At 39.6% G+C, this 12,747-nt stretch overlaps 1 protein-coding gene across 1 annotated transcript in view; it reads right to left on the bottom strand.

Annotated features, from left to right (window-relative positions):
• Nucleotides 1-12,747, bottom strand: part of LOC123874001 (mitogen-activated protein kinase kinase kinase 7-like) — a 32,254-nt gene that overhangs the window by 1,629 nt on the left and 17,878 nt on the right. Inside the window, exon 8 of the mRNA XM_045919141.1 lies at nt 1,292-1,476. Coding sequence (XP_045775097.1) covers nt 1,292-1,476 — 185 coding nt within the window. The remainder of the gene's footprint in view (nt 1-1,291; nt 1,477-12,747) is intronic.

The raw sequence follows: 12,747 nt of genomic DNA, 5'->3' as shown, positions 1-12,747 counted from the left end.
AGTAAAACAAAACTCTACAGTATTACCACTATTGTAGGTTACGCCGATGTACCTGCGCAGAAATCTTATTTTTGAATTGCGCGAAAACATCTGTCTATCATAGCGCGCATCCCTCCGCTATTGGTCACCTACGCGCCATGTTTTGTACGCGCGAATTATAAGCGAGATAGCATGAGTCTGTTGCTCTTGTGTTTAAAATCTAAATGTCAAGCAATAAGGTCTGTATTTCATTGGTGTACATTCGGTTTTAGTCGGTGTTAGGTCGCTTTTCTGCACAAAGGAATTTTGCCAATGTGACATAAAAATGGTGGTATTGTTTGTATTTGTACGCAAATTCAATGATGCGGGCCGTTGTATGTTATGCACTTGTCTACGATTTTCAATCCTTGCAATCATTTTTCGGGATAGCGCGTTCTTAGAAATTTTGTATGCACGATGTCTGCTGATCGACACGAGTTTATGTTGTTTTGTCCGTTCAGTGGAAATTCGTTTGAAAGACATACATTTTTAAGTTTACGAGCAAGATCATTTAGATCTTTAAACACGTGCCCAACGTTCCTGAAAATACTCCATAGCAACGCAGTCGTTTTCAAGCAAAAGCGGGTTTTGCACATTGCTTATATCAATTGTATCGAATGTGAGTACAAAGTAGCGAGCTAGGATTTAGAATGCACGTGTCATAACCCAATACCGATGTGTAATATTTGAAGAACGCCAATAATAGACTAAAACGACAGCGTTATTTGAATATTGAACAACCATAACTAATATAAATGTGTAACTGTGTCTATCTGTCTGCTAGCTTTCACAGCCCATCCGTTTAACTGATTTTGACGAAAGTAAAGACATAGCTTGCATCCCGGAGAAGGACATCTACTTTATATATTGAGGTATCAAAGAGTTCAATCAAAAACTCAATCAAAGAATCAAATTCCTGTGCCAAACAGGAGAAATCGAGGGTCATTTAGGATTTGTCAGCTTGTAAGGCATTTCCAGGGCCTAATTTCGATTTCAACTTATTTTGCAGCACACGAGATAATTCTACGAGATAGCTTCTCATTGAAACACTAAAGTGTGGTGTCACAATTTTTAGGTCTCTCTCTCTGGCATAAAATCCAGCTCAAATGCTGTCTGGTCTAATACCGAATCCACAGATGATGGTGCAGACGTTTTTAGAAGTAGAGAGAGTGTACCAGCCCGCTGAATCGATGACATTAAGAAGATTACGGGAAGTGGGTGGATGACCGTGTCTAAGCAGCAGGCTGACGTGTTGGATTGGGTCGGAACTCACTTTAAGGTACTCCTGCGCCAACTGCTTGTGCTCCTCAAAGATGCGCTTCGACTCCTCGTTGGTGAGGTCGGGCGAGATGGGGCGCAGGTGTGGGTCCAGCATCATGTGCATGGAGTCCAGGTCCGGGTCGGGCTCGGCTGGCGGCGGCGCGGCGCCCTCTGCGGGCGGCGACCCACTACTGTTGCCTGTAACAAAATAATCTCTACTGTAAAGTTCATTCTATCTCTCTATCTCTCTGCATCGTACTATTACAGCCATTTTAATTTTTTTTTTTTGGAAGAACATTAGCATAGTTTATCATACTGACTATTATTCCTCTTTCCCCTCTTCTACTAAGCGTCAAAACTTGTGCTAGGAGTAAGTACGGCCAGTGCAACGAGTGGGGTTTGAACCGGCGACCTTTCAGATTTCAATCCGCACATTTAACCGTAGATCTATTGAGGCTCTAAATTAATCACATAATAGTAGGAATCATTAATCACATAATGGTAGGTTTTTTTAATTTGCAGGCAAGCGCTTGGCTGCAACCACACCTGCTAGCAAGTGATGATGCAGCCTATGATGCATATTATTTTCCTGGGATAACAATGCGGTGACTTTCAAGAATTCCTCAGCGCTTAAAGAGCAAAGTCTTCGGACAGTGCGTGTTGCTAGTGACAACATAATGGATCTAACTTCAACCCTCATAAGAAAGCTAAGTCACTACTCAGTGAGCGATGGAGAGAGCTACGCTTGGAGTTTCTCTACGTGATTAATTCAGAAATAAAGACGCCCGTAGGGGAACCGGAGTAATCGACATAGATCAATGGGTTGCGAAGCTGAAGTGACAATAGGCAGGCACATAGTTCAAAAAACCAATAGACGTTGAGGTCCCAAGGAGTGGCGACCTTGTACCAAAGGCGCAGTGTTGGTAGACCCCACTAGGTTGATAGGCGATATTAAACGAGTCACAGGGAGCCGCTGGATTCAGGCGGCGCAAGACCTTGGCGTGTAGAAGTCCCTACAAGAGATGTCCAGCCGTGGACATCTTTCGGTTGATAATAATGATGATGATGCATAAAGATTAGGAAAAGCCAAATATGGATTTTTTAAACTAAATAGTTTTAATTTTTGTTTGCCTTTAAGATTGTCTTTTGTACTATTTATAAATGGGACAAAAGCAATGAATCATGTACAGATACACAAGATTTCAGCTCTTTTATTAACATATTATCATTTATTACGAACTTTATTATCAGTGCTTGTTTGTTATTGATACTTATTTCAAATAGTCATTTACCTTGAGTTTACTTATGTATATCGCTTCTAACTATGCAATAATCTTCCGCTTGACCCCGATTTATTATTGAACTAGTTTATATTATGCACGTTTTAAACCGAAACTGATATGTTATAAATTGCTAAGAGTATACTAGATGTTCTCAAAGGACGAGTCGCAGTACAACGGTAGGGTTCATTCACTACGTCAGGAGTTAAATTTACTTTGGGTTGCTGATGTCAGAAGTTTCACCTAGATTTCAGCTTTCAGCGTTTCCTTTTCCCGCAAATAGATGGCAGCAGCGAACTAAACAAAGCAGTCAATTACGATGAGCGATTCATCTGTTAACACTTGTGGCACAATGGGCAATTAACGAGACCTGTGTTTAACTGTTGGAAGATTTATCTCGATCGATCAATTTGTTATTTATCACTTAAATAGAGTCGACGCAATAAACTGTTTACAATGTTTGGGAATAATATAATTTTTATTCAGATACTGACTGCGCGACGATCGGTAACCAACTATTCGGTTGCACTGGATTACGAAAGCTCGTAGTAACCGCGCGGCTACGAAAAGCAAGGGTCGGAGCGCAGTGACGCGAGCTGGCTACGACACTTCCGCGTAGGAAGTAGACGCGGTGGAGACGACAGGAAGGTACGGCGGGCGACACTCACTGTAAAATATCCAACTACAGCTGACCGTGTCCCTGATGGTGGTGACGTCGCACAGGTCGCGGCGGCGCAGGCGCGCGTGGGGCGCGGGCGGCGCGGGCAGCGGGGGCATGGCGCGTCCTCTCGCCGGCAGCGCGCGGCCAGCACTGCCCGCGCACGCCGCGCGCTCGAAATAATCGGCGGGAGAGCCGGGAGCGGGCGGTGCAACAAACAAATCGCCGCTATTCGCGGTGCGGTGACTCAGCCGCGTCAGCCCGAGCTAAATGCGGATACCGTGTGCTGCCGCCCTTCGTGAGGTTTTCTGCCGTTTTCGTCGGTAGGGCGCGCGCGCAGCGCTCTCTGCGGCGGTCGACGACCTCCGCTTCCTCCGTCATTGCCTCATGCACTCGTAGACATCCGATTGCAATCCTATTCCGTGTCCCGGGTTTTCAACGTTTCGAGTTTTTCCGTTCCTGAATTCAGCTATCGTATTAAACCTTGGAGTGAGTAATAACAATTTGATTACAACACGTGACGTTCAGGTGTTTGTGTTTGTGCCGGACGGGCACAACTTTATCGTATTGGACGAAAGCGCGTGACGCGTGCCCATTGCGCAGGGTTCATTTACAGATTAAACGATTGCAGCAAGCGGCCCTAATTCAGAGCGCTTGCAGGCACGCTCGGGCCAAAAGTGCAGTGCGCAAAAACAACTTACTTCCGACGTAAACGAGTAACTCGTCGACACATGACATGTGTAAAAGACAAGGGAAAGTGTCTCAACGTTTGAGCTATAGATGAGTAATATTTTGTTGCCTAATGAAAACAAATAATGTGACAGGCAAAGCTTGGCATTTGCAGCGGATACCATTTGAGATAGGTAACCATGAAAAGTGTACAGCAGCTCGATATCTGCATAGTTAGTGAAGGTTCTCACTAAAAAAGAACTTCCCCGGCGATAGAACTCTCTATTTTCTAGAATTGCATATGAACTATTTTCACTATTGATAACGTGTTCATGATGAACCCTTCGCCAGCCCACTAATGTACACAGCTCTCCTCTTCGAATGAGAAGGGTTTAGGCCATAGTCTGCCACGCTAGTCTAGTGCAGATTGGCTTCACAACCTTTAAGAAAATTATGGAGAACTTTTAGACATGCAGGTTTTCTCATGATTTTTTTATTAATCTAATTGCTAACGCACATAACGCCGAAAAGTTAAAGGTGCGTGGCCGGGATCGAGCCCAAGTTCTCTTGCATAGGACGCCAAGTTTTAACCACTAAGCTATCATCCGTCCCGTGGTAAATATGATGACCTTATTTGCCTTTCCGTGTTGCTGTATATTGATATGATTATATCAAAACTACAGCACATGCCCTTAGAAAATAATAGAGCGGCTGGCGTGCCAAGTTTGCCGTTTTAATAGCTCATTACTCCCGGAGTATAACTTACCAAGTCTTCAAGCCTGCCCAGAATAATCTGAAGCATAAATTTTAATGTAAAGCGGAAGCAGTGTAGTTTTCGTAATAAAACCGCCTAACCGAAAGGGTTTTTAATTTGTATTGTATGCTCAAAAAGTTTTTAAAATAGGATACTTATTCATATTTGCGTTTCTCATTGAACAACAAAATAGTTAGGGTAAAAGAAATAAGATTTTAAGACTAACCATTTAACCACGAAAAAAAGACGTCCTGACTGCCTGACTGATCTATCAACGCACAGCCTAAAAACCATCGGGGTTCGAACATGAAATTATGATAGTAAATTCGTTCTACAATATAGGCGCTCACTAAATAATTTTAGAAAATTCCATCCCTAAGCAGGTTAAATAAGGGATGTAATTTTGTATGGGATTCCGTCATTTATCAAGTTAGGTACATCTATGACGAGATAAAGTTCAAAACTAAAACCTGACTACTTATACTTAATCGATGGTTTAAAATAGTAAAATTGTTTTTCTGTCACTTGGTATATTTTAATACTGTACTATATCTATATGTATTTATAAACTAAGAACATTTGCCCTCTTTCATTTGACATACCTACGCGATACGATGACAAAAAAAAATCGGAGACCTTCCCAACTTTTTTAACCCCGGACCAAAAAAGAGGGGTGTTGTAAGTTTGACGTGTGTATCTGTGTATCTGTGTGTCTGTGTATCTGTGTATCTGTGTATCTGTCTGTGGCATCGTAGCGCCTAAACGAATAAACCGATTTTAATTTAGTTTTTTTTGGTTGAAAGGTGGCTTGATCGAGAGTGTTCTTAGCTATAATCCAAAAAAATTGGTTCAGCCGTTTAAGAGTTATCAGCTCTTTTCTAGTTTTCTTGTAGAAAAGAAGGTTAGATAACCGTTAGGTTCTTAATATTAAGTCAATTGACAAATGTCAAGCTGTCAAGATGGACGTTGCCTAGATATACATTATTATTTATTTGAAAATGATGTTTTGGAAAATGTTTGGAAAACTCCAAGTTTTTGGTTTTTGAAAGTTATCAGCTCTTTTCTAGTTACTGTAACCTTCACTGGTCGGGGGTGTTGAAAATTTTTAATTTACACTTGTTGGATATAACATCCAACATATTTTGTTCATATAAAAAGTAGCCTATGTCACCTGGACCTTAATAATGAACCGATTGGTATCACATTCATTAAAATCGTGTTTCGTATTCGGCTGTGTTTATTTAAAAACCTCAATGGTTTGCATGTAATTATAAACGCATATATATATGTGCATAATTGTGACACTGTGTGCTAATTAACGCGCACTCGCTAACCGCTGACAGGGTTTAGGCGTAGTCTTGCGGTGTTGTTGATGGATGGTCTTCTCGATCGTTGGGCCGTAATGGATGACTTATAATACGCACCGAATTCCACGACACTAAACTTCGCAGAATTAACGCATATGTGCATAATTGTGACACTTGTGCGCTAATTAACGCGCAGTCGCTAATCGCAGACAGGGTTTAGGCGTAGTCTCGCGGTGTTGTTGATGGATCGTCTTCTCGATCGTTGGGCCATAGTGGATGACTTATAATACGTGATACGCACCGAATTCCACGACACTAAACTTCGCAAAATTAATGCATATGTGCATAATTGTGACACTTGTGCGCTAATTAACGCGCACTCGCTAACCGCAGACAGGGTTTAGGCGTAGTCTCGCGGTGTTGTTGATGGATCGTCTTCTCGATCGTTGGGCCATAGTGGATGACTTATAATACGTGATACGCACCGAATTCCACGACACTAAACTTCGCAAAATTAATGCATATGTGCATAATTGTGACACTTGTGCGCTAATTAATGCGCACTCGCTAACCGCTGACAGGGTTTAGGCGTAGTCTCGCGGTGTTGTTGATGGATCGTCTCCGGACGATCGTTGGGCCATAGTGGATGACTCATATGTGATACGCACCGAATTTTACGACAGCAAACTTCGCAGAATTAATAACATATCAAACGGCAGAAGTTGTGATCAGATTTTATTTAATTTTAACTTTCAAAACTTTGTTAAGTACCTACTATGAATTTTGTTTTAATCACTTGCCACCATTAGACAATTTAGACAACCATTAGACAATTTTAGATTATAAAAATGCATCAGCTTACATTAAATGAGAGACATAAGTAAATTTAAGTTTGAATAATGCTCTATTATCAAAATAAGGGCTTGTTGAAACTCTTAATTAAGAAATAAATCAAATTTTTAACCGACTTCGAAAAAGGAGGAGGTTCTCATAATACATCCGAATGGACTCATGGTGTGGATATGAATGAATAAATATACTTTTATTGGATTGGATATGACTTTTGGATAGTGTTTGGAAATATCACACTAGTTTTTGCGACTATGCTCTAAGCAGTATCGGTTTAGGAAAAAAATAGTGTTTTAGTTGTCTTGCACTTGGCATTTTAAATGGTGTTTATTGAAATCAGATCTGTTCCATTTATCATGTTTTGGGATGGTACTTACGTAGATTGGCCACCTGGTTGATTACAACCCAGATGCAAATAGTAAGCGTCAACATTCAAACGTCATTCGTGAAGAAATACCTCAGGTGTCACACACTCAACGATTTAGATAGGCTCGAAAATGACACTGAAATTTATTTTGGCAAGATGGATAGCCGAAACAATCGCATCGTGCAGTTTAGCGACGTTATTTATATCAGTCCCATAAATCACTGCACTCTTGTTCTTATTATCTCTGACTAGCACAATACCTTGAGAACATACAGGTTGATATAACCACTATGAAGGTAGATATAATCACGTGAGCGAAATTATTATAAGAGGCAAGCTTATAAGATGCGGTGGTGTGGCAGATTATATCGTGCATGTTTCAATAAAATCCATCAAATACGTATTACTCACCGGGCGCTCGTGATTCGGGTAACGTTTATTATGGTTCCGTATCTCCGGAGAAAAAGAAACCCTCACAGGATTACTTTGTAGTCTGTCTGTCTGTCTGTCAAGTCCCGTCCAGGGAATCACAATCTATAGGGTACTTCCCGTTGACCTAGAATCATGAAGTTTGGCAGGAAGCAATGTCTTAAAGGTCAATTAAAGGGAAACTGTGAATTTGGGGCTACATCACAAAAAAGGGTTATTTTTAGGGTTCCGTACCTCAAAAGGAAAAACGTGTCTGTCTGTCTGTCTGTCTGTCCGTCCATCCGTCCCTCCGTCCGTCCGTCCTTCGTGTCTGTCAAGAAACCTATGGGTACTTCCCGTTGACCTAGAATCATGAAATTTAGTAGGTAGGTAGGTCTCATAGCACAAGCAGATACAGAAATAAATCTGAAAACCACGAGTTTGTGGTCACATAATTTAAAAAAAAAATTAAAATGTGTTTCAATTTTCACAGTAAGATAACTATATCAAGTGGGGTACCTATCATATGAAAGGATTATTGTACAAAATGTTGGAAAAAATACCCGAGTACGGAACCCTCAGTGCGCGAGTCTGATTTGTACTTGACCGGGTTTTTAAATATTTGATTCCGTGAAATGGAAGTCGAGTCATGGATAAGATCCTCATAATACGACGAGAGCCGTGTGCGTTGTATCGATCGAGTGTTGTCGTAAATTGAATGAAGTAAGTAGGTAGAGATCTCTTTGATCAGTGGCATTAATATGTTTTCGATTTGGCGTCGGGACGGGACGCAGACTGCTCTGATTACGTCAGAAGTTGACACCTCGCGGAAACTGGCCATGAAGTGACAGTTTCTTTTCTATTAGACAATATTTAAAGACTTGAAGCTGAAGGCGAGGAACACGTCTAGCAAACTAATCTCGACGTTGACACATTGTATTGATAGTGGAAATGTACGTAGAGCGGACTAATAATAGAGTTAAAGAAATCGAGATATTTTATCATGACAGGTATAATTAGGGAGTAGAGATTGAAGTGCCGTCTTGCTTACTTTAAAGTCGAGTGCCAAAAAATCCACAGAACGTCCAAACTTTTAATGTTTGAATCACGTTCAACGGGTGACAGGGAATTACGTCGTACATCCAAGCCTTTAAAAAAGTCTGATTCATCCAAGACTCTTTCATTCGATCCGGAAATATCTGCCGCACGGATTTAGGCGTCCTTGTGTACAATTATAAAATAAAAAATAAAGGACGATAATACATGAAGCTCAAGTTAGCGATGAGACAATGCGAATAATTTATGCGGTGCTAAAAATGTGAATAAGATTTTTAGCGCGTTCAAAGGCCGTAACTAAATTTATATTACTTATTATCATAAGTATACCTAGATGATGCGCGCAACTTTGTCCGTATGGGTATAGGTTTTTAAAAATCTCGTGGAAACACTTTTTCCAGGATAAAAAGTAGCTTTTATCTGTTTCTGGGATCAAAGCTATCGTTGTACCACATAGACGATACCCGCGAATGCGTTTACGTAAAAGGTTGTTTTGAATACTTTGAGAACTTTTTCAATTTCAAGTAGAGTAAAAATGCTGCTTCGGTATGCAAGCTATCTCTGGACCTTTCGTCAAATAGATTAACCAGATTGGCCGTAAAAAACTAGCAGACAGACAGACACACTTTCTCCTTTATAATATTAGTTTGATTAGTATAGATGTAGTTTTACTATAGCATGGCTTACAATCAATGTAAGAGCGAGGGCTTTCCTTAATCTAAGAGTTCCCGCAGGGTTTTAGCTATACTACACCTACCATGACATAATTTTTACTTTTTTTTGGGATCAAAGTTATACAGTTAGTTAGAACATTCTTTTTGCAAATAAAGAATATTCTTATTTTTAACCCCCGACCCAAAAGAGGGGTGTTATAAGTTTGACGTGTGTATCTGTGTATCTGTCTGTGGCATCGTAGCGCCTAAACGAATGAACCGATTTTAATTTAGTTTTTTTTTGTTGGAAAGGTGGCTTGATCGAGAGTGTTCTTAGCTATAATCTAAAAAAATTGGTTCAGCCGTTTAAGAGTTATCAGCTCTTTTCTAGTTTTCTTGTAGAAAAGAAGGTTAGATAACCGTTAGTTTCATAATATTATGTCAATAGACAAATGTCAAGCTGTCAAGATGGACGTTGCCTAAATACATAATTATTTATTTTGAAAATGATGTTTTGGAAAACTCAAATACTTTGGATCGTCGGGGGTGTTATAAATTTTTAATTTACACTTGTTATTCTTCATCGATTCAAAAAGTAATCCCATTAACTTTAATATTGTCTGTTTGATACAGTTTTTACTACCAGAGAAGATAAAATTCGTCACTCAACTCTGGCAAATTATTGTTGATCGGCTTAAGAGCTCATCATAACCGTCACGGAGGTCTTGTCTTCATAATATATGACCCATTAAAGAGGTCTGTTCGTTGTCAGCAAAGCACTAATGGTATTTAGAGCCTATTGTAAAGAGGGCAGTTTACAATTTCGTGCCAACTTCTACGGTAGAATCAGATCTGGGGCAGTCTCTGTTAATGTGCTATATCCTTCGTGATCGTATCCAGATCACATCAAAGAATTGCTTGACTGAGATTGTAGCAAGATGGTATAGATATACGACCGATCGTTCTTGTGTCGAGTACCTAGGTAATTAAACCTAATATTGCTACTTATTTGATTTATAAAAAAAAAAACTATGACTTTTAGACAAAAAGGATTAACAAAAAATTTGTTAACCTACAAGCCATACTAATTAATATACCCAATAGCGAAATGTTTCTTTTTTTTATCTGCTAGGTTTACACGGCTCATCCTTTTAACTGATTTTGACAAACCAGCTTGCATCCCAGGGAAGGACACAGGCAATTTTTATCTCGGGATGTTTAAAAAATAATTTCACCTGGACAAAATCGCAGAGATTATCTATTTGGTACAGAGGTTGATTGCATCCCAGGGATGGGCTTAGGCTACTTTCTATCCCGGAAAAAACGGGCTTTTCCAAAAATCTAAAGCCACGCGAATGAAGCCACGGGCATCATCTAGTCGCTTATAAAATAAATCATCCTTAAGAATTATCTAAGATTTTTAAAATTTTACAGACATGAACATATCTCTAAAACGCCCTTAAACAAATTTTAATCAATGTAACTTTCAAAGTTCACTTATCCATAGTGGTCTTAGTTATTAGAAGTGAAAGGTTTTATTTACGAGTCTGGTAGATGTTCCAAGAAAGTTGATGGACACTCAGTAAAGGTAGGAAATTCAAATGGCACCTGACAGAAAATAATAAAGTGAGCAGACAAATATGTGTCTTCTAATTGGAATTAATAAAGAATGAAGGGAAGGGACTTTGCCAAATGCAAAACAATAGCAAGTTGTCTATGTCCGCTCATCAAGAAAACAATTAATGATACCTATAATATTTACAACATTATACATACAGATATTTATTATTTAATACCAGCCTATTCCCGCGACTTTGTCCGCGTGGACTACACAAATTTCAAATTCCTTTTTTTTCATCTTAGAGTTCAGGGGGTCCTATCTATCTACAACAGTAAATCTATATATTGTAATAAAAGGAGAAGCTGATTGACTGACTGACTAATTTATCAATGCACAGCTTAAACTACTGGGCGGATCGGGCTGAAATTTGGCATGCAGATAGCTATTATGACGTAGACATCCGCTACGAAAGAATCTATAAAAATTTAATCCCAAAGGGGGTAAAATAGGGTTTGAAATTTGTGTAATCCGTGCGGACGAAGTCGCGGGCATAAGCTAGTGTTTCTATATTTAAAAAATATGAAAAGCTGAAGCAACTCCTCTGAATCCAAAACAATCATTCAGTGAAATGCACTCTGAGATAGACAAATCAATCATTGAGAAGGAACCTACTCATGCGTTTCTATCACTCATCACCTATTTAGTGAGAGAGAAAAATCGGTCAAGTGCGAGTCGGATTTGCACACGAAAGATTCCGTACAATCGAAATAACACTAACAAACAACACTTACGTAGTTACGTAGAAATAACACTTTTTGTTTTGTTTTAATTTTTTTTGCGACCATTTTGAATTTTTTTATTGTTTATTATAGCGACGAAAGAAATACACATTTTGTAAGAATTTCATTTTTCTATCTATTAGGTTCACGAGATACAGCCCGCTGACAGACAGACGGACGGACAGCGGAGGCTTAGTAATAGGGTCCCGTTGGCACTGTTCGGGCACGGAACCCTAAAAAAAACACGAATAGTAAAACCAACAGGAAGCTATACCGATTGGCAAAAGTATCGCTGCGACTTGTGAAACAGCGCGTGACTCAGCCGGGTATTTTAGAGGTGTGCTCCCGAATAGTTCCACAGGCATACACGTTACTTCTCAACTTAGCTAAATTAAAACTCTATTGTTCAAAATTAGCGTTTTATCTCCCCACTGACTCACCGTTGTTCTTATAGATAACAGCTACTTTGTGTAGATGTTATTCCTGTGACTAACGGAGCAAATTGCATTAGTAGGATTCCATCTCGAACCATAATGGCTATATTTATAAATTAACTTCGGGTAATTACTCGACAATTATTTTCATGAATCGTGGTCTAGATCCAATTATTGTAGATGGGTGAATCAAACGTGTCGTTGTGTAATTTGTTAACGAATCTCGGGCTGTGATTTTAAGGTTTAATACTCAAATTAGAAAGTTTAACAATTGAAATTGTAACAAAAACATTAACACAGGGAGAAGGTAGCTAAAGCCACTATAAAATTTTGATATACATAATATGAACCTATATGAGTCCACTGCTACCTAGTATTTTTGGAGAGTGCACCACCACACACGATCATTCACCTTCCTCATCCACCCACTCCCCGCCACTTCTTTGAGATCATCGGATTAGCGGGCTGGAGGTCCCTTATTGCACTAATTGGTACGAGATTTCCACTCCAGAAGGCGAAAAAACCCATAGCCAATTTAGCTTGCCAATTCTCAGGACTATGTCGGTTAGTTTGGTTCTTAGACCTCTTTGTAGATCCTATTCCCCAGAGAAACACTCAGCATACAGACTGATGAATGGATGGATGGAGAAAAGTGATTGGGGTTGCTAGTTTAAATTATGCACCAAAAACTTTT

This window comes from Maniola jurtina, chromosome 17, assembly GCF_905333055.1.
Source record: "Maniola jurtina chromosome 17, ilManJurt1.1, whole genome shotgun sequence".
Classification (NCBI taxonomy): Eukaryota; Metazoa; Arthropoda; class Insecta; order Lepidoptera; family Nymphalidae; genus Maniola; species Maniola jurtina.
Note: the sequence above shows the minus strand (reverse complement) of the source record. Positions and strands in the feature narration are given on the sequence as shown.